General features: G+C 44.0%; 1 protein-coding gene and 1 non-coding gene across 13 annotated transcripts in view; one reads left to right on the top strand and one right to left on the bottom strand.

Moving 5' to 3' along the window:
* Positions 1-22,866, bottom strand: part of STAB2 (stabilin 2) — a 175,529-nt gene that overhangs the window by 38,428 nt on the left and 114,235 nt on the right. For all 12 annotated transcript variants that reach the window (XR_012420541.1, XR_012420539.1, XR_012420540.1 and 9 more), the window contains exons 40-50: positions 20,876-20,921; positions 19,955-20,031; positions 18,633-18,758; positions 16,536-16,609; positions 14,628-14,699; positions 7,336-7,455; positions 6,258-6,305; positions 5,077-5,160; positions 3,419-3,565; positions 1,877-2,017; positions 491-550 (exon numbers count right to left, since the gene is read on the bottom strand). Coding sequence is in view for 3 of the 12 variants with exons in the window: in XM_065524724.2 (XP_065380796.1) it covers positions 491-550; positions 1,877-2,017; positions 3,419-3,565; positions 5,077-5,160; positions 6,258-6,305; positions 7,336-7,455; positions 14,628-14,699; positions 16,536-16,609; positions 18,633-18,758; positions 19,955-20,031; positions 20,876-20,921 (995 nt within the window). In the remaining 9 variants the exon portion in view is untranslated. The remainder of the gene's footprint in view (positions 1-490; positions 551-1,876; positions 2,018-3,418; positions 3,566-5,076; positions 5,161-6,257; positions 6,306-7,335; positions 7,456-14,627; positions 14,700-16,535; positions 16,610-18,632; positions 18,759-19,954; positions 20,032-20,875; positions 20,922-22,866) is intronic.
* LOC123567806 (small nucleolar RNA U13) lies at positions 11,418-11,520 on the top strand. Its single transcript, XR_006690908.1, has one exon. It is a non-coding gene; the product is annotated as a small nucleolar RNA U13 (small nucleolar RNA).

The raw sequence follows: 22,866 nt of genomic DNA, 5'->3' as shown, positions 1-22,866 counted from the left end.
CAGCAAGCCACATAACATTCTAAGAAGGCAGTGGCAGAGAATGACTTTGCTTTCCAGAAAACTGAGACTTGCCCATGCAGATCCTGCAACAGCTGACTGATGTCAAAGCAAAACAGAGGCCGGGCGTGGTGGCTCACGCCTGTAATCCCAGCACTTTGGGAGGCCGAGGCGGGCGGATCACAAGGTCAGGAGATCGAGACCATGGTGAAACCCCGTCTCTACTAAAAATACAAAAAAATTAGCCGGGCGCGGTTGTGGGCGCCTGTAGTCCCAGCTACTCGGGAGGCTGAGGCAGGAGAATGGCGTGAACCCGGGAGGCGGAGCTTGCAGTGAGCCGAGATCGCGCCACTGCACTCCAGCCTGGGTGACAGAGCAAGACTCCGTCTCAAAAAAAAAAAAAAAAAAAAAGCAAAACAGAAACAACAAAACAAACAAAACAAAACTTCTTTAGGCAGGTTATCCTCTGAGTCAACTTCCCCTAAATTTTTACCTGTATTAAGTTGCTAAATTTGATGTAGCCATTCTTTGTTGCCAAAGTCGTAAGATTTTGCTGCAAAGATAATAAGAATGAGCATGAAACTTTTCCTTATACAGTTTACAAGGAATTTAAAAAGCGCTCAAGCGAAAAAAATAAAGGTAACATAACCCGGCAGATATACAGATGGGCTCATCAGCACCTGCTTGAGCTCTCTTCTGATGGTACTTTTCTGCATTCTAGAGACTAGTAGGCTAAGTGCTACTTTTTCCCAGACTCCCTTGCAGCTAGAGCCCCACATGTGATATAAGGTCCTCCAAGCAGAAGCACTTGTGCAAAGCTTCTTGGTGGAAAGAAATAATATGAGGTGATGCAGCTGGTAGAAGGGAGATCAACCCTTCTGGCAAGCACAATGGGGACATCTATAGTCCAGTGTCTAGTGTCCAAGGTGGTGAGGCTGGAGACATGTGGCAGTCACAGAGCTGTGGCAGCCAGGACAGTCAGAACAGCCTGGTGGTGGTGGTAAGGTTATCAGCTTAGGTATCCACCCTTTGTGTGTGTGTGTGTAACTAAAAAAACTTTTTTAGACAGGATTTCACTCTGGTTGCCCAGACTAGAGTGCAGTAGCATGATTTCAGGTCACTGTCCTCAGCTCACTGCAAGCATCTGATCCTGGGATCAGGTGATTCTGCCACCTCAGCCTCCCAAGTAGCTGGGATTATAGGCATGCACCACCACGCCTGGCTAGTTTTTTGTATTTTTAGTAGAAATGGGGTTTCACTATGTTGCCCAGGCTGGTCTTGAACTCCTGGACTCAAACAATCTGCCTGCCTTGGCCTCCCAGATTGCTTGGATTACAGGTGTGACCCACTGCACCCAGCCAGGTGTCTACCCTTTGTAGGCCTCCCTGGGCTGTTCTGCTCCCAGCTGTGTAGCATCTGAATTAGTCTCTACCCTTCCAGAGATTTGATGATGTATCTACTATCTCAAGAAACTTTTGGTCTAAGTATAGTGGAGTCTGTGTTCTGCAATGAAAGACCTTGACCTGTATTAATAAATAAAAATAAAAGTTAAAATTACATTTTCTGTCAATTGAGAAGGAGATTTACTCCAGATTTTTTCTTTCTTTCTTTCCCTTCCTTCCTCTCTTTCTCCATCTTCTAAACCTATGTAAGACTACCTGCCCTCGTGGATGCTAAAGAAAAACATATAAAATCTGCTTAACAATTTAAGACTTTTACTTATTTACTTATTATTAAGAATAATGTTTACGAGGCTTTTAATAATTGCTTAGGATTGAAGCCGAAAAAGAAAATGTTTCAAAATGATGACTTCGAATCAGAATAGAGATGATAATGTATTGAGTCACTCCAGGCTGAAAATATGAGCGAGTTTACCTACCAGAATTCTTCCAGAGGTGTCTTTGGGAGTGATAAGCAAATTTTTGGGAGATAGCAATTTGTCTATGATATGAACAATGCCATTAGTACTGATGATATCACTGGATATGATCTTAGCCTTATTATTTATATACACTGTGCCCTGAAATCAACCAAGAACAAAAAAGAAATGAGTGCAAAGTGAAATAGACACAAAATTCCTTCTCACAGAATGCTTTACAAATGTGTTAAATTATCAGGAGCAAAACCTGAATATCCAAGTTAATACTTGAGTGTATTTTTATTATTATAAAGTGAAAACAGAGATAACATGTAATTTTCACCTGGAGAAGTTAATTATAACATAGAATCATCTAAAACACTAATTTCAATATGATTCTCCAGTATGAAGCAAGCAAGCAGCTCAAAATTGGCTTCTTTTATATTTGTTCTATACCTCCTCCCCTGGTTTTCCTCCTTCTGCAAGGAATTCTATAGTCACCATTTGTTTCTCTGTAGTAAGGAGGGACTGGACCAGCCTGGTCAAGTGACTTGGATCAAAAGCTTTCAACCTTTCCAGCTTCTGACTAATGCTACCAAAAGCAGTTCTATTTACTACTTGGAGAGGCCTGCCTCTGGCTTTAATCCTGCTCTAATATTTGCTCTTTGTGCGACTTTGGACAAGCTATTTAACCTTTCTGAGCTCAGTTTTCTTATTCGGAAATTAAGGATTAACGCTGTCTATATCAAGGGAATATTTTGCAGATTAAATGAGTTAGTACACATCAAATACTATGTGCCTGCATACAGAAATCACTTAACATATGTTATTATTATTATTTTTCGGGACAGAGTCTTGCTCTGTCACCCAGGCTGGAGTGCAGTGGCGCGATCTTGGCTCACTGCAAGCTCTGCCTCCCAGGTTCACGCCATCCTCCTGCCTCAGCCTCCTGAGTAGCTGGGACCACAGGCGCACGCCACCATGCCCGGCTAATTTTTTGTATTTTTAGTAGAGACGGGTTTCACTGTGTTAGCCAGGATGGTCTCGATCTCCTGACCTTGTGATCCACCCGCCTCAGCCTCCCAAAGTTCTGGGATTACAGGCATTGAGCCACCGCGCCTGGTCTATTATTTCTTATATTAATTTAAGTTAGAAAAAGAGAAAGCGGACCTAAAGATAAGGCACTTTCTTTGTTTAAAAAGAAACTTAATTTTATGTTCAGGGGAACATATGCAGGTTTGTTACACAGGTAAACTTGTGTCAGGGGGTTTGTTGTAGAGATTATTTCATCACCCAGGTATTAAGCCTAGGACCTATTAATTATTTTTCATGATCCTCTCCCTCCTGCCACTGTCCACCCTCCAGTAGGTCCAGTGTGTGCTGTTCCTCTCTATGTGTCCAGGAGTTCTCTTAATTTAGCTCCCACTTGTAAGTGAGGACATGCAGCATTGGGTTTTCTGTTCTCGCATTAGTTTGCTGAGGATGATGACCTCCAGCTCCATCCAGGTTCCTGCAAAGGACATGATCTAGGGGAGAGAGGAGCTAAGGATAACTGGTATCTACCTGAGAGACGGAGATGACTATTGGCTCTCCTTGGAGGGAAGTAGCATTTGAGATCAATATCAAGTTTTCCAGAAGCAGCTGGTGGCAGGCGACCACATGATACCGAAGAACCTGGGGCATTAAGCCCTGTTTGTCCCAGTCTTTAACCTGTAACGGAAAATCAGAGGGTTCCAGCCAGAGGCAGGAGCCTTGTGCTGCAATGTGCCATTTGGCTCTCCTCTCCTCCATTCTCTCTTCCACACCTCTCGGCCCACCCAGACTCCGGGAGGTAAGCTTTATAGAGTGGTCAGGATTATAGAGTGGAGACTGTTCAGACAAAAGGGATGAGTGACTCTAGCTCCTTTCCTGCCTCCATTGTGGAATCTCAGTGTGGAAGGAACATGGGGTTCCTCTGGCCCGGGATTTCACAATACATGTTGCAAAGATCGCAAGTTCTGTGAGATGATCCTCAAAAAAGAATTTTCTGGGAAACACTGCATGGTATATCCCCCTCTTAGAGAGGTATCAGTGCCAGATTTAAACCTTTAGTATTGGGAGGATCATGACGTATCTCCATTTGGAATTCAAAATACAAACAAGGCTGTGTGCAGTGGCTCACGACTGTAATCCCAGTACTTTGGGAGGCTGAGGCGGGCGAATCACTTGAGGCCAGATGTTCGAGACCAGCCTGGCCCACATGGTAAAACACCATCTCTACTAAAACTACTACTCTGGAGGCTGAGGCATGAGAATCACTTGAACCCAGGAGGTAGAGGCTGCAGTGAGCTGAGATCGTGGCACTGCACTCCAGCCTGGGTGACAGATCAAGATCCTGTCTCAAAAACAAATAAACAAACAAAAAATCAAGCAATATTAACCATAAAGTAAGTGTAATCAAAAACCCACAAAATTCTCATGTTTTATAACTCCTTTAATGACTTTTTATTTTGAATTATAAAGTGCCAAGTTCTTTCAAAAACTATTTTTGTGCCTCTGCTTTGCTGGTGTCCAAAATATAGGCAAAGAGAGGCTGGGTGTGCAGTGGTTAAGTACATGGGCTCAGGTTTGGGTCTGTGCTCCACCCCCTGCTAGTCATGTGATCTTGGGAAAAGCTACTTTCCTCAGTATTCACAGCTATAAAATGGGGATCACAACAGCACTCAACTCACAGGGTTGTTGTGAGGACCAAATGAGTAAATCTAAGCCGGGCACTCAGAATAGTGCTTGACACACTTACAATGAATGTTACCTATTATTTTTACGAATGGGCAATCCAGTATGAAGAGCCCCTGTGAATATTAGAACAGTAAAGGCTCTGATAAATCCTGCAAGAAAAGAATCTATTTAAATCTCTTTAACCCAGCATCTCTCCCTCCACACCCGTTTTTTGTTTATGGGAGGTCTAATTCACTTGAGAATTGTTCATCTTCTCCAACCTCATACGTTGTTCAGGAATGTCTTTTAGAAAGTCTCTGGCCAGTGGTTACCCCAAATCCACCTGAATGTTTCTCCTGATAGGGGTCCCTGTGCCAAGAGGCAGCCCCTTCTATTGCTGGTGAGTTCCAACCTGATCTTAGATCTCCTGCTTAGAAACATCTCCAGTCTCGGTTCCCGGGAGAGGTCCAAAGACTGTGTTCCAGCCGCAGACCTCCCCCTTCCACCCTCAGTCTTGAGCTCACCCGGGCTTCCTCATCAAAGGCTGCAGATAAAGGTGCGAAAACAGTGAAGGGGCCTGGGCCGACCAGATCTTTCACGAAATGCTCCTGTGGGAAGAAAGGTGGGGCTTACACATCACTTAACATCAGTACATGCAGGGGCTTGAGCTGATACCAGAGATGATGGCACCTGGCTGAAACAAAGACTGGATGAGGATACCTGTGTTTCAGTCTCGGATTCAAATGAAACCCAGATTCTCCGTAACTGAAATCGTGTGCGTGTGTTTTTTTTCTCATTATAAAATTAACACTTGCTTATTGTATTAAAGATTTTGAAAATACAGCACAAAGAAAAAAATAATAGCTGCCCCCTAGTCCCACCACCTAGAAGCAGATCTTATTATTTTCAGGTATTTTTTTCCAATGTCTCTTGCATATATCAGTATTTTATATCATTAGGATAATAATACAAACATAAAACATAAGTTGATATACTCAACTGTTGTAATTGTCTTCTTGCAATTCTAAGATCATATGGTTACTATGAGCGTATTTTCTTCTAGTTTTTAATGATTTTATTAAAATCTTATTTCTTATATTTTTATGATTTTATTCTAGTTTTTGTATTTTATTCTTACCTCTGAATCTCATTCAGATGTATGATGTGCAGAAAGATCAAACAATTTTTTTACCCCAAGTGTTAACCAGTTGTCCCAGTCATACCTTTTTCTCTACTGGTGTGATGGGAGTCTTTTCACATACTACATTCTTATGCAGAAAATTCTAGAAATTCAGGGTCCCATACTTTCTTCTACCCTCACTAGCTCTAGAGGCTACCAGTTTATCCTGTATTTGGTTTGAGGCTGAACTCTTTTTTTTTTGAGACAGTTTCTCACTCTGTCACCTAGGCTGGAGTGCAGTGGCATGATCTCAGCTCACTGCAACCTTTGCCTCCTGGGTTCAAGCAATTCTCATGCCTCAGCTTCCAAGTAGCTGGGACTACAGGCCTGCGCCACCATGCCCAGCTAATTTTTTTTTGTATTTTTAAAAGACACAGGGTTTTGCCATGTTGCCCAGACTGGTCTCGAACTCCTGAGCTCAGGCAATCCGCCCGCCTTGGCCTCCCAAAGTGTTGGGATTACAGGCATAAGCCACTGCACCTGGCCTAGGCTGAACTCTTATGGTTAGACATGTACATTTCTTACCTGCAACTGGAAGAAATATTGGGAAGTTTTCGGATTCTTGGGAAGCTCCTGCAAACAAACAGTAGTTTCAGTTAATGCCTGTGAAATATATGTAAGAACAATACAGGGTTGTCACAGGATGATTTCTCTGCCATCCCTTCAACTGGAAATCTGTAACACCGGGCCTTTTTGGAGCTTCATCTGTAGGCTGACAATTAATGTTCAGTTAATGACTATGTGGACATAGTGTGAATTCTATAACCTTTCTGGAATCGCCATCTGATTTATGAAAGAAAGGTTCAGCCATTTCCAGAAGTATCTGAACTTTAAGAGCCTTTTCTGATGTTCAAATATTTTTAAAAAATCATTTATAGGTTTAGGGCAGATTTGGTTACTCTATTAACAGTATTTGATCAGCCAGAACATTTTCATCCCTCTTTAAATAACTGAACATTTACTTTATAATAGGCAGAAACCTGCAAGGATCACATTGCCTCAACCACTATGCTCAGTACACACACATACATGCACACACACACCCCTGCATGTACACACAAGCACACACACGTACACACATGCACACATGCATGTACATTTTAACATGTGCATGCACACATGCACGCATGCACATGCACACATGCACGCATGCACACGCACACATGCACGTGCAGCAATCCACACCATGGTAATGTGGTTGAGCTACTGAGCACTCTGTGTCCTTTGCACATATTACTTTAACAAGCTGATGGAGTTGGTACCATCATTATTTTCTTTTACAGATTGGAAAACTGATACACAGAGAGGTGACATAATATGCTCAAAGCCACATTACTGACCAGGAGAACTGAATTCAAACCCAGGCGTTTCTGACTCCAGAGCTGACAGTCCATCTTAATCCCTACATTACGCTCTTTCGCAGGTCAAATGAATTCCCAGAGGAAGACAAAATTTCTTTCCGTTGCTGATTTATATAAAATTGTCTTTCATATTTTTACAGCGCTTTAGATTTCACCAAGCTCTTGAATATTCCTTAGCTACGTGGATTCTTGGCATTTTTAGGGAAGTAGAGTTTACTTTATGGAAACATGTCTCGCGTTACCTGATAAATGTTGCCACGGCAGGTAAATCCATCTCCGACGTAGTTTGGCTTGCAAGTACAAGTTCTTTCTCCTTGCCCAGTGTGGTTGCAGATGGCAAATTCACTACAGCCGCCATTTTTCTGGTAAAATTGCCAAGGGGCAAGGAATGGGGATTAGACCAGTTAGTTTGCCAGCTCTACCGATATTTACAAAGCAGTTCTGCGTTGGGATTCATTTTTGGTTGGAATTCATTTTTTGTCTCACTTTCTTCGATTCATTTGAATTGTTTGTCCTTTGCCTGAGCTTGCCTTCCAATTCCCTATGCTCATAGGGGCATCTTATTCACCTGGCCTTGTATCCTAAGATCACAGGTCCCTTTGAGCAGATCTCCAGCCCTGTACAGATAAGCCCAGAGTTGCCAAATTGGAAAGTTCTCAGCATTCAGGTATTAACTAGTAAGATTCCACCTGTTTGATACTTCTCAGCTTTAAGCTAAATTCTGATCATAGGAAAAGGTAACCATTATCAGACAGAAGGCAGGTGGTATAAAATAGAACACACTGTCCCAGCCCTCAAAGATCTCATAAGGTGTGGAAGATGGGTAGAGATCTAAAATACAAACAAAGCAAAGCACGGTTCAAAGTTAACATCCCTGGGAACACTCATTGCAGGGACACTCACCCCATGTTCCTCTACACATGCATCATCTGACCCCATAGGCCCCTTCCTTGCAAACCCTTCCCCATGCTTTCTCAAACTCATTGCCATTAGCAACTTTCTGACATTCTCACCTCTTCTTAGTAAGCTCTCTTCACCTCTTCCTGCAGAGGTCTCTGTCTCCTGCAAACATTGTCCTTCCTATGCCTCTCAAGTGAAGCTGTTTTCTTCCACTACCTCCACACTGGTGAGGGATTGAAGTGGCAATGTCCTGGCTGTTCTGGGAGAGTGTCTTTCTTACTGTACATTGTCACTTCCAAAACATTTCCACACCCTCATCCTTTGAACACATAGTATCCATAATCCTTCACTAGATTTTACTCTTTGGTTCTAATGCTGGTGCCTGGATGACTGCCTTCCTCTTCATTCTTGATGTTGCCATCCTTCCCAGTGTCAATACCCTTGTCAATGGCCTCTACCACCTCTGCCCACACCCTCTGGCTCTGCAGTCAACATTAAAGTGCACTGACTGCTCCTGAGAGCTCCATTTCAAGCATCCTTCTCTCTCTCTGGCCACCAACTTTTATCATTTCAACTTATCTCTTCTAATAGTGCAGTCTCCAACCTCCTTTGGTCCACAGGGACCTCCCCTCCTTTGAGCTTACTTCTTTCTCCCCAGCATTTCTTCCCACCCACTCAGCCCCCTTGGCCCTCAGCCAGCTGGCAAGGTGGAGCACTGTGAGTCTCCCTGGCTCTTCTCTCCCTCCATCACCATGGCTTGGCAAATCCCTAGCCCTCCTGGGCCCCACTCTAACTTCTCTGAGTCTGCCGGGCTGGCAGTGCATTGCCTGCGAAAGTCACAGATACATGCTATCCGGACTTCCTTCAAAGGTATGCACACGGATGCCTGCACTTTTGCAGTACATTTAATTTCCCTCTCTCTAGAGATGATACAGTTTGGCTGTGTTCCCACCCAAATCTCATCTTGAATTATAACTCCCACAACTCCCATGTGTCATGGGAGGAACCTGGTAGGAAGTGGTTGAATTGTGAGGCAGGTCTTTCCTGTGCTCTTCTTGTAATAGTGAATGAGTCTCAGGATATCTGATGGTTTTAAAAATGGGAGTTTCCCTGCACAAGCTCTCTTGTCTGCCACCATGTGAGACATGCTTTTCACCTTCCACCATGATTATGAGACCTCCCCAGCCATGAGAAACTGTAAGCCCAATAAACCTTTGTTTTGTAAGTTGTCCAGTCTGGAGTATGTCTTTATCAGCAGCATGAAAATTGACTAATACAAATGACATTCCACTCCTCACTTTTCTCAACTCTCAATCACTGTCCTCTCATCTTAGTTGATGAGCCCCACTTGTACTTCATGCAGAAAAGAGACACAGGTAACAAGAACCACCTCATCTCCCCATCCTGAGCTTCACCACTTGGTTGGGTCTGAACTCACGGACTCTGCTTTCCTTATTTAACAAGCCTACTAACAAATAACTAACTAATGGACTGACTCATTAATGGACTCACTAGTTCATCACTGACTAATAGACTGACTGACACTACATCTGCTTCTGAGGTTGATGCCTCCACCTGGGCTCTGGGTCCCACTCCCTCTCACCCCTTCCTGTGTTTTCCTCCTGTAACAATCTACCTCCTCTCCTCTATCAGATCATACTCCCCAGCACAAAAACATGCCTTCATATTACTTATCTTGAAAAAAGTCAAACTCTCTTTTCACTTTTCCTTTAAGAGAACCCACTAGGTATAGATGAACAAAGACTGACCATGAGTTGAGTCTTGCACCTGAGTGTCAGGTACAGATGGGTTCATGTATTAGTTGCTCTAGTTTAACGTAGGTTTAAAATTTTCCAGAGTCAAGTGTTATAAACAATGCTTCCTTCAGTCCACATCCTTCTCCATTAACTATCCCATTTATTTGCCCAGGAAGATCCTTGCAAATGTTGTCTATGTTTCTACTTTCCTTACTTCCAATTTTTTTCTCAACTTACTTCTAGGCTCTTGATCCCAGCTTTACACAAGCCTCCACCCTGATCCAGGTCTTCAAGAACTGAGACCTTGAGAAGGCAGTGGTCAGTTCTCTTCTCTCAACTTAGGTGACATCTCAACATCCTTTGCCTGTACAATCACTCCTTTTGAAACATTTTCTTCTCTTGGCCTCTGTTGACACTATACTTGATAGGTGGTTTTCCTTCCACATTGTGGGCTTTTTTACTGAGTCTTCTCTGTAGGTTCTTCTTCCTCTGCTCAATGGCTTAATATCCAGGGCCCCTCTGCCTCCCCCATCTTTGCCTCTAACTTTCATCTTGTGCTTCAGCCAGTCCCCTGTGTTTAAATACCATCTCTGTGCCAATGACCCCTATATTTGTACCTCTGTCATGATCTCTCCTTCAGGCTTACATTTCACTGGAAATCTTCACTTGAATGGCTACCAAGCAACTCAAACTCAACAAAAAGACAGACCTGTTGATATTTCACTCAACGCTTCCTCATCTCTAAGCCATCCTTATCTTCATGAGTGGAACCAACATGTCTCAGCAAAAAACCTAGATAGTGTCTTTGATTCCTTTTCCTTGTATTTCTCATATCCAGTCTATCAGCAGGTCTTGTTGGTTATCTCCAAAATGCATCCCCTGTCCAATGATTTATCTCCCTCTCTCTCTCTCCAAGCTGGTCTCAAACTCCTGAGCTCAAGCGAACTACCTGCCTTAGCGCCCCAAAGTGCTGGGATTATAGGCATGAGCCACCATGCACACACCTGGCCCCAGCGACTTCTTATTATACCCACTGCTACAGCTCAGTCAAACCACTCTGGTCTTTCCTGGTCTGCTCTATTAGTCTTTTACATGGTCTTCTTGGTTGTGCTTTTGAATCCCTATCATGCACAGTCATCACAGCAGCCAGAATGAGATTTGAGAGCCAAGCCAGACATTGATATTGACCTACATGATCATCCAGTGGCTTCCTAGTCATAACTGGAATAAAATATAAGCTCCACAGCATAGCCTACATGGTGTAAGGTGATCTGGCCCCTCACCACCTCCCTTTTATTCGTTTACTGCAGTCACACCGGCTGTCTCTTCAGTTCCCAGAACATGCCAAGCTTTTCCTGTTCCCAGGACCCCTGACTTGCTCTTCCTTTTGTTTATACATTTTCCCTAAGATTTTCATGTGGCTGCCCACTTCTCAACATTCAGGAATGAGTCACCTTTGCAGAGAGACCTTGTCCGATCACTACCACCCTTCCCATCTCATCCAGTCTCTGTCCCATCAACATGCTTGCCTCCTGCTCTAGTCTAAATGTTTGTGTCCCCCACCTAACCCTCATTGTGATGGCATTAGGAGGTGGGGCCTTTAGAAGGTCATTAGGTCATGAGGGCAAAGCCTTTATAAATGGGATTAATGCCCTTATAAAAGAGAGATCTTTTTGTGGTTCATTAGCTTGATATTGGGTTTTCACACTCTTCTATGAGATGTGCCTCGCTCAAAACTTGTTACAACATTGGCACATTACCCTTCTGATGTGAGAAGAGAAGAAAAAAGAGACCCAAGGGAACTCAGTTGTCCCTTCTACCAATGAGCAAGAAGGCACCATCTATGAACCAGGAAGCTGACCTGCAGCAGACACAGAACTGGCCAGTGCCTTGATCTTGGACTGCCCGGCCTCCAGAATGTGAGAAATACATTTCTATTGCTTATAAGCTACCCAGTCTCAGGTATCCTCTGTGCTATTAGAGCAGCACAAATGGACTAAAGTAGTTTGGACTGGGGACTAACTCACAAAAGACAATGTTTCACAGTCCTTGTTGGTAGGATTTGAGCAGAAATAATTGTTCTTGGGCTAGATTTAGCATCAGGACTATTTTGTTTGTTTAGCCCAGTATTTAAAAGAGCTTTCTGAAATTAATTACCATCATTTAAAAATTGGTAAAATTTACATACAAATTCATAAATTTTCATATCTTTTAAAATAGCAGGAGTACTGTCAACACTGGGCTGACACAGTTTAGAGTACCAGTCAGTTGGAGTAGATGTTTCCCCATTAGAGCGGCAACATGATTTGGGTCTTCCTATTGATATTATCCCCTGCCTGGCCCCTTATGGCCTATAATTTTACAATCTTGCAATAGAGTTAATTCCTACGGGAATATGTTGCTGAGATACAGTAGCAAAGGACCTTCAGAATCTCCCAGGTCAGCTGTATCAGGAGTCATTTGTCCAAGACAAGGTGGCCATTTTTTACAAAACATGAATGGCCCATGGAAGAATTCCTGTGAAAATTAAGCTGGCCATAGTTCTATTGGTAACAGCTTCATATCTCAGCCCCCATCTTTTCTATAGCTTCTTTATTACCCTTACATAACTGTTTCATGTAGAGGACATTGATCTCTTGAGGAACTTGCCAGATCAACACAAGGAGATAATGGGAGCCTAAACTGAAGAAGGGTCTTAATTACAGGGTGTCTGCACTGTTCTCATGTCAACAGCTGGCGGCTCTCAGGTGGGAAGTAATATAAACAGGAAAACAAGGTGTTGGGACTGGGCCTTGTAGGAAGAACAAGCACCCCCAAGAAATGGTCAAGGGCGCAGATCTTGAGTAAGACAGAGATAGGCTCAAGTTCTGGCCATGCCACATACTAGGTCTGTGACCTTGGGCAAGGGCCTTCACTCCTCCCAGCCTGGTGGGTTGAACTGTCCTAAGGACTGGATGCAACTGTGGATGCAACTAATTTAGAAAAAGAGTCTTTACAGATGTAATTAAGGATCTCCAGATAAGATCATCCTAGATTAACCACTTAATGCCACAAGTGTCCTTGCAAGAGGAAGAGAAGACACAGATACAGAAATGAAGGCCATGTGAAGACAGAGGCAGAGATTAGAGTGATGTGGCCACAGGCCAGGAATGCCTGGAGCCACCAGAAGCTGGAAGAGGCAAGGAAGGACCTTCCCATGGGGCCTTCAGAGGGAGCACATCCTTGCAGGCACCTTAATTTTGGATTTGGTCCTCCAGAACTGTGAGAAAATACATTTCTATTGTTTTCACCCACTCAGTTTGTGGCAGTTTGTTATAGCAGTCGTAGGAAAGAGGCACAGCTAGAGTCGCTTTGTCTGTAAAATGGGGTTAATAACAGTTCTTACCTCATATGGTTGCTAGAGAAATTAAACGAAAGAATGACTGGGCACCCCTAAGCACAGTGGCTGACCCCTGGCAAGCAGTGGATATAAATGTGACGCTGATGCAGGACTTCAGAGGCCTAGCTGACCACACAAAGTGCTCCGGATGTGACATGCTGGGTCAGCAGGCTTATCTCATCCCTTTGGAGGCACCAGGCCTGGGACAATTAGGCTCTGAGCAGCAGTAGGTGACTAGCCCAGTTTGAGACTCAGTGATTAATGACTGAGTAAACTCCTACTCGGTTTGCATAACATGGGTCCAGCCTGCAGTCAAGGGTTATAAGAGAATCAGAAGATCCTGCTCCTACCAGGATCAACATGCAAACGGAGACAAGAAGTGTGTCAATAATATCCTACAGACTGGAGGAAGAAAGTCAAAGCCCAGATGTTAGTGGTAAAGGGAACTCCAGGGACATTTATAACCATCCAAGGAAACTGAGGTCCCAAGAAGCAAACCAGCTGAAAATCCAAGAGTCATATGGATCAGGGCTGGGAGGAATCTAAATGGCTGTCTGGGTTGATAACCCATCTGTTGCTTTATTCCTATAGTTAAATACCTTGAGTTATAATAAGCTCATTACTTCTCAAAACTCTCTATCTCTGGACAGTTCTAACTAAAGACCTGAGTTGAGTTTAAAGAAATCTGTTTTCTTCTACTGTCCATCCGCTGGTCCTAGTCCTACTGCTTGGACTTACACAGAACAAGAACAACCCTTTTGTTATGTGACAATCCTTGAAATGTTGATGGCAGCCTCCACCCCACATCCCAACTCCTCTTTAGAGAGAGAGAACTGGGAGAATTAGTGATGCGTGCATGGACATAGGAGACACAGTGCTTCTACCCCCATATGAACCCCTGCTCAATGCAAGGCATCTAGAACTGGATCCTCTGTTCTAAGGTAGCGTTAACATGTAGAATGGGGGTGATAGGGGCCATGGAGGGTAGTTGTGGGGTGAGAGAATCTTCATCTTCCTTAGCCTGTCCTCTAGGCCTCTGTGATGACAGAACTAGCTTTTGGAATGCTACACTATATTGTTGACTCAGAGTGCACTCACTGTGGATTCCTACGTGTAAGTCTAGGAGAAGGAGGAGTGGAAAGTTGCTGTGAGGTTTACCTAAGAGGGCTTCCTGGAGGAGGTGAGAAACATGCTTGGTGGAAAGGGGGAAAGGGATCTTTTTCATAAGAGTTGGCTATATGGATGGGGGATAAGCAAGTGGGTAGACTTAGCTCAATATGCCACAGCCAAAGGGGCAGGCTGGGGGTAGCAGACGGTGCCTTCTCTCCTTTCTCCCCAACATTACAATGGAATGTGCCAGAGAAATGAACCTCATGGTCAACACACAGCTATGAGGCCTCCAGAGGAATATTTTCTCAACTCTGCATCCCCTAGAAGTGGGGTGGCAGGCACCCCGGCTCTGAGGCTTGAAGGACATCCACCATAGAGCCATACTCACAGTTAAGCAGACGTTGATGAGCGTGCAGACCTTTCCGTCTCCAGTGTATGCTGGCAAACAATTACAGGCAGCCTGTCCAGGAGCAGAAGCACATGGGGTCATTTTGCAGATGGGTTCTGTACTGGCCGCATGAACTGGCTCTCAGACCCAAACTCCATCATGGTCACAGTAACTTTAGGAGAGTCTGTATTTGATGTTGGTAATATCTATTTTATAATAATTGTCACCTTATATTTAATATTTTAGCACTTGGCACACTTCACTGGAGCACTGGGATCTCATGCACATCCTATCTTTGTTGCTAAAATACCTTTTTTTTCTTTTTAATGTTCTCACCCCATTTGATCCCTTGCCTTCAGGTATTCACTTCTTTTCTTTGATTGGTGAAGGTCAGTTGAAAGGAAGCCAAACTATATCCCACTCTCATTCATACTCTTATCTTGCTCATCTGCACCCATGCTGAGCTGAAAGGTACCAGTGCTAGGAGACGCTAAGGAGAAGCCTTTACAGCCCACTGAGGTGTGCACGTGGAGACAATCTACCAAACCCATTGGTTGGCCCAGGAAGTTGGGTGGAAGCTTCAAGTTGAGGGAGGGGACACTGTCTGAAGAAGCTGAGGACAGGGCCTCATGTTCTGTGTTCACTGGGCTGAAGGCCAGCCCACACTCTATTCACCGATGTCCCCAAAGGAAGGGACACCTGCTCCCACTGTGCTCTCCCAAGGGGCAGCTTTTCTAATTCACACAAGGGCAGGCCCTGGGAAGATGTCTGTTTCTGAGCACTTTAACTCATCAGGGGTGCCAGCCAGGGCTACATGGGCAGGTTTTCCCTGTTCCTCTTCCTTGTTCCTCTTCCTCTTTCTTCACAATGGGCCCCAATATCAGCTCAAACCTTTTCCAAGACATCACCAGCTGTCCCTCCTCAGCCAAGGTCTTGTTCTCAGAGTTCAATTCCACATCCTCCTTTACTGCCTCCTAGGACTGGATGGGCACCCTTAGAGGTCCCAAGCACCAAAAAGTTTATAGATTGTCTCCTATCTCATATGCAGTTTGAAATAGAAACTACCAATCCTCAAAAGATGTCTAAGAAAGCTCAGCATTGACAGCTCTGATTTTCTCCATGACTAAATGTGCCCACTCGCACGCACATGTGTGCTCACACAGTTCAAGACAGTTTTTTCTTATTTTTGGGTACTTTAGGTACTTGCTTGATCCGCCTGTTGAGAGACCTGGCACTGAGGTCTCCAGATGGCTCAACGAGGTCAATAGAACATTCACTGGTGACTTCACTTTGTCATCCAGTTTTGGATATATGTGATTTTCTGCCTGGCCATTTTGCTTGTTCACTATGTGGCAGAGACTAAGGAAGGCAGAACTTGGGTCTCCAGGCCTCCAGCTTCCCTGCCTGTGTCTTTCCACCCTGTGACCCCCATTCTCTGATGCGGGCACTCTCATTTTCCCCACCTCCCCTCCAGACAGATGCTGCAAGCTCCCTGTACTCAGGGTCATGTGACTGTTAGAGTGCCCACAGTATTATCTTTGCCGTGGCACGTGTGCTTCAGAGCCTTATGCCAAAGATAAAGTGTGAGATTCTGGGCATCAGTATGCTGAAAGAAAGGGGAGTATTTTTGGGGGTTGTCTAGATGCTTCTGGAATCACATGGTATTTGCAGATACCTACTTCTCCCCACACTAGGGAAGCCCCTTGTCCTGGTACCCTTGGTTTTCCCCCATTTCACCTCATTCCCAAAGAAGAGCCTCTTGATTCTTTCAGAATTTCCCCTAAAGTATTCATTTTCGGCTGCAGCTCATCAGAGGTCCATTCTCAGCCTTTTCCTCTCAGGCCTGTGTCTAAAGGCCTAGGAGTTTCCTTCTATGAAACGCAAGGGCCTGTGAGAGGTGGCACTCACCTGGTTGGGTCCTATCTGTGTGCACTCTGCGTTCTTGTCACAGCCACCATGGTTCTCCAAACATGGGTTGATTTCTTTAAAACAAAAAACCAACATCTGGCCTGGAAATCAAGTCTGGTTTCCAAGCAAAGCCAGCGTGAGGGATGAGCTAAGATGGCTGACTGAGGGGAGTGGGTGTCAAAGCATGATTCAGTTTTCTGGAAATTCTGAGACAGAAATAACCGAACTAGGAGGGTACTGGATACGGTTTCTTAAGATTGACTATTCTGGGATAGGCCAGTTCCAGCAGAGGTATTGTCTACTGGCTTAAATCAGTCCATGGAATAAATCTGAGCATTTGTAGCAAAGTACTTGAAACCACAGAATCTTGGAGTCTAATCTAAGAGTGCTATGAATGAAGAGACTTAGGAATTAAAAACAATCATTTGCAACCATCACAATATACATTGGTTCAGGGAAGACTCATCAAAAGATGCTAAACTTAGGAGCATATTTTGATGGGGAACAACATATCTGCTTGGTGTTAAAGTGTCTCTCCTCTGACTGCTTATTAGTAGCAAAGGAGAAAAAAATAGCTGTACAATGGAGATATCACAGCACCTTCACCGAGTGGTCAAAATTAACATCACACACAAAGGGCAGGAGAGCTCAAGGCTTCCTGAGACAGATGCAATATCACTTGTGTGACATTTGGGGCTCTTGAATGTATAACTTGAATCTAAGAATGAAAAATGCCAGGCAAACCCCAAATAAAGGACATGCTACTAAAAAAAAGTTGGGGAGGTGGAGGATATTATTCCCATGTGTTTATGTCATAAGACACAAAGCAAAGCCGAGGAACTCTCCCAGATTAAAGGGGACTCAAAAGACATGACAATGAAATACAATATCCAGCCCTAGACTTGATCCTGCACTGGAGGAAAAAATGTCAAAAAGGACATTATTGAAACAACTGACAAAATTAGAATATGAATGGTAATTAGACAAAAGTATTACATCAATAAAAAATTTACTGAAGTTGATAACTGTGCTATGGTTACCTAAGAGGCTATCCTTATTCTTAGGAAATATACACTCAAGTATTTAGGAAGAAAGGGAATACAATATACACAGATTACTCTCAAATGGCTTAAAAATGTATATATACAAAGAGAGAAAATGATAAACAGGGCTAAATGGTTTTTTTTTTTTTTTGGAAATGGAGTCTCACTCTGTCACCCAGGCTGGAGTGCAGTGGCACAATCTTGGCTCACTGCAACTTCTGCCTCCTGGGTACAAGCGATTCTCCTGCCTCAGCCTCCCAGGTGCCACCACACCTGGCTAATTTTGTATATTCAGTAGAGACGTGATTTCACCATGTTGGCCAGGATTGTCTTGAACTCCTGACCTTATGATCCGTCTACCTTGGCCTCCCAAAGTGCTGGGATTACAGGCGTGAGTCACCGCACCCAGCCAGGGCTAAATGTTAATAAGTGAATGTGGGTAAAGAACAAGTGGGTCCTTTTTGTGCTATTCTTGTAACTCTTCCATGTCAATTTTTTTCCAATTAAACTGTTAAATTTAGATAACTTATCACGGTATACCTTTATAGTAGAACAGTGTGTGGATATTTAAAGTTAGAGGTATACTTGCTTTCAGGGAGAGTTACTCTGATATATTGCGAAGCATGGTAAATGCTGTATATCTTGAGATACCATTTTTGTTAAACAAATACATGTAGGCATAGCAAAATGGGGTAATGACAATACTAAGAGCACTATCTTCAGTGTATTTTCTCCGGCATGTGTGCTTTCTTTTTCTACAGTGAGCATGTGCTACTTGTATAAAAAGGAACTAATAAAAGTTTAAATGTGCTGTCATCGCCATGATGTTTAATTGGAAAATGTATCTCCTTTTACCCTTCCAAAGTAATTTTTGGACATTACATGCCTTCATACCCTGTGGTCACTTTTCCATGCCCTTATACTTTCCTGCCCTGGCAAACAGAATGATGACCTCAGTTTTGTGTCCCAACAATCAGGGCACACATGTTGTAATCATTCAATAGGGCTCTGACTCTTACACTGTTTCGCTGGTGGAAGAGGGAAGGGCACCTACCCAGGCACACAATGCCATCACCCGTGTAGCCTGCTTTGCACGTGCACACTCGCCTTCCTGGGGTGGTTCTCTTACAGTCAGCCTTGGCAGAGCAACCTCCATTGCTGATTTCACAGGCATTGATTGCTATAGAAAATGACACAGAGCAGAAGGGGAAGGGGAGGGGAAAGAGGAAAAGCCATTGATGTATTTTTCCTTAAGTCATTGAGAAATGGAAGATACTGCAAAACTACTTGAGCAGGCACTGGATTAAATATGGCCAATTCCCAAAAACAGCAAGAAAAACATTCGTGATTTGCCCTTTCTAGCTGTTTTTACTAGCATTCTGTACGCATCGTACTGCAGGACACACCTGGGGACCAAGGTGGGGCTACTTGGCCCTCTGGGAGAATCCCAGGGTAAGATGGTCTAGAAAGAGGATTGGCATGATCATTGTCCAGCGCTGTCACAATCTGGACCAAAGCCTGCCAGGACACAGTGCTCAAGAGAAAAATGACCTTAAGATATTCCATTTTTTTTTTTTTTCTAGCACCAGGGACCATAAGAATATTAGCTTACATTTATTGAGTGCTACGTGCTGGGTCTGTTCTAAGCACTTCACAGGTATTAATTCAGGTTACTGTCCAACTCAGTGACTGAGGTCTTATTATCCCCAACTTGCAGATAAAAATAATAATGCAAAGAGCAGTCAAGAAACTTTCCCAAGGTAACGTAAGTGATAAGTACTTAGGTTCAAACCTGGGGAGTCTAAGTTGAGCTGAGTTTTCAACAGCTGCATTATTCTTCCATTGAACACAGAGAGCTCACTTAACCTCAAAACCACTCCGCAAGGGAGGTAGTTTTAAGTTTACTTTACAAATGACCTATCCAAGGCCACTTGGGTAGTTGGAGGAAGAACCAGGGCTCAAATTCTTTTTAGTCTACTCCAGACCCTCGATGCCCCAGCCATACCCTAGGCCAATCAAATCAGTGAGTTATTTTTTAATGGACACATTTCTGGGGTATATAGTAATACCGTGATGCATATAACATATAGATCAGGGTAATTAGCATATCCATCATCTGAAACATTGATCATTTCTTTATGTGGGTTCTCAACACAAATCACTGGTTTTTAAAGCTTCCCAGGTGATCCCAATTGTGGTCAAGGCCGTGACCATTTGGTTTCCTGTCCCCAGGCACAATCAACTGCCCTATTATATGCGATTCACCATCAGTGGTTGGCACTAGCAGCTGAGGCCCATTCAGACTGCAGGAACAAGAATCTTTCAATAGCCCATGCAAGCCTTGCCAGCCCCCAGCAAATTCCTTCCTTTGCTTGCCTGTGCAGATGGTCCCGTTTCCTTGGAATCCTGCTGCACACTTGCATGAAGCTGTACCATCTGAGTTGGGAAGGCAGCTGCAACAAGGAAGGGCAAATGGGGTTTGCAGAAAAAGACTCCACCTCCCACCACGTGACTCACAATGCCCTTCACTCCCAGTATCCTGGTGCCTGCCTCCATGAGACACTCAGAGGTCCTAAGGCTTGGGAGAAGTCTAATTCTGGCATGACCCCACCACAGGCAGCCAAAACTGTACTCATTTATCAGGCAAACTATAGCATGCATAGATACAGGCATCAGTTCAGGAATAAGATGGGTAGCTGCCAAGCTTTAGAGAGCCCACTGATGTGCTAGGAGCCATGTTTCATGTATTATTTTGTGTCATCTACTCACTATCCAATAGCCCTAGCAAGTCGGTATTATTCCCATTTACAAATGAAGACTCGGAGGCTTTGGAGGGATTCGACATTGGACTCAAGGTCATGCAGTAGCGCAAATGGCAGAGGCTGACTTTGAATTCATGTCTAAATCCACTACTAGGTACTTAACTCATTCAGCCTCTCTGGAAGTTAGGATTATGAAGCTATGCCTTGCTGTGGGTCAGGAACAAGGTTTATGGAAACTGAGGCCCAGTGGGTTGCCTCATCCTCCAAGAAAGAGTCCTGGTGGCTTGGACTGGGGTAGCAGTGGGCACTTTCGTCAATGTGCGAGGTAAGTCAGATGGCAGCTTGTTGGAAAGCCTGGATCTGGCTATTTGATAGTGGCCTCATCAGAGATATTTTTAGTTTCATACTTAAATTTATCCTAAGCCCTCAGAAATGGTGTCAGGAAACAAATCCCGAGGATAGAGACTAGGGTAGACCATACTGGGAAAAAAAATCCCCTTTGCATTGTCCCCAGAGGCGGCCCGGGGCTACCTACTTGGCACTGGTATGGCACATCCCATTGCAGTTGTCTTCTGTGGTCACTGAAAAAGAGAACAGTTGCTGTCTCAGCCCTCTTACTAAATCTCATCTGAAGATTTTTAGTATTTTGTGCTCGGAAAAGCTACTTCTTTGGAAGTAAGTGATATGTATCATGTGAGCGATACAAAACTATGAGACCATGCCAATCCTTTTTTATACTGGCTGCCACGAAGCTCAAAGCCAAATCTGAAGGTCAAATACATTGATGGTGTCTTGTTTGCCAGGCCCTGTGCTAGGCAGTGAGAATGCAAGGGTGAATAAAACACAGAATTCTCCCTGGAATGTGACCATGTGCTCTTATGGTCTGGGTGTTGATGTGTATCTCTCTTCTGGGTTTTGATTTTCTTTTATTCGTATTTCCTATGCTATTCTTTCTAGTTTATTCCTAATTTTATTCTCATTTTTCATCATTTTATTATGGAGTGCTGTAAACAAGCAAAACTATATAAAATTTTTTCTTGCATGTGCAGAAAATCACAGGGTTTTGCACACAGCAGGTATACAATATTATCTGTTGAATATGTAAATTTCCTGGACACAGCATAGGTTATTGCTCTTGGATGCCTACCTATTTCTTGACTGGACAAGGTTCAGAAATAAATCATTAGAGATGAGGGAAGAATATTCTTGGATAGGATGCTCATGTTAAGAGCTTTTGGGATAGAAATCTTACCAGTCCTGGCCAAGTCATACAGGAGGTCCTGAAACAGAGGGCTGCAAAAGTGGTGTCAGCGGGAATTCAGACTCAAATGGGCTGGAATAGGGGCAATTTTGTGCCTGTGTCTTATTCCTTGAGCCTAAACAATCCCTTTCTCTCTATTCTCTACCTGTTGGAATTTCAATCACGTTTTATGTTCTCCTCTCTGGAACCTGCTCTAAACATTTGAGCCGACATCAATTAGTTGGTAGTACCTTCATGGTGTGCTACTTTGAGAAGGGTTGGATGCCCCTGGCTGGTCACAGAGGGAGGGAGTGCCATGATTGATTAGTGATATCTGCTGTGGTCTTAGGAGTGAGGAGTCTGCACACAAAGGCGTTGTCTTCCTTGCTGTAGTCTACAGGCTCTTTGTTTTGTACTCCATACCACAGTTTTTCCTGTCTTTTACTAAACATTTATTTCCCTTTCTAGACTGGAAACTTCCTGTGTACAGTGTGCACTGGAGACAGGGATAGGAGATAAGCCTGGAAAACTGGGTGAGTGTTCATTGGTGAATAGCCTGTGTGGTCCATCCTGCTAAGGAGTTAGGACTTTCTTTTGAAGGCAATGAAGAACCACAGCAAGTTGTCAAGTCCTGGGGAGGAGTTGGGGTGAAAATGATGATCTATGTTTTGGAAAGTTCTATCTGACAGTAATGTGGAGTACGGAGTGGAGGAAGATAGGACAGGAAACAAAGAGACCACAAGGCTACTGGTGAGAGGGGAGCAGGAGGAAGAGATGGATTGAGAGATGTGGAGACATGGAATATGTTAGGTATGTTAGTGAGGGACAGGGAGGTAGAGAAGCTGAGGAGGGAGGTTCCTAGATTGTGTGACCAGGTGCATGAGTGGTGAGGTCTTTCTTCAGAGTAGAGAAAGCAAGAAGAGGAGAGAGCCTATTGTATTTATTCTGGGGATTCGCCTAAAATGTCCTATTGTTTATGTGACCCCATTGCTTCCTGCTTCCCTCTCCCAGGCTCTCAGAAGCCTGGCTCTGTACCCTGACATTTGACACCTGCTCTGGGATATTTCTTTGGCTTGGGATCAGACTTCCCAAGTCAGCTTTTCAATGAACCTTCCTCCCTGACCCCTTATTGCTCACCGTTAAAAGGCAACTGCATTCCCTTGATTTTTGCATTGCCTGGAGCTTTGGGCAAAGGCGCCCCCTCTGTCAATGCCACATCCATGGAGTTCCCCCTAGGCTGGCAAGCACTTGCGATCTCCTCCCCAGCTCCCATCCCAGAAGAGGGG

The sequence above is a fragment of the Macaca fascicularis genome, chromosome 11 (assembly GCF_037993035.2).
Source record: "Macaca fascicularis isolate 582-1 chromosome 11, T2T-MFA8v1.1".
Lineage (NCBI taxonomy): Eukaryota > Metazoa > Chordata > Mammalia > Primates > Cercopithecidae > Macaca > Macaca fascicularis.
The sequence above is the reverse complement of the archived record's forward strand: the minus strand, read 5'-3'. Positions and strand labels throughout refer to the sequence as shown.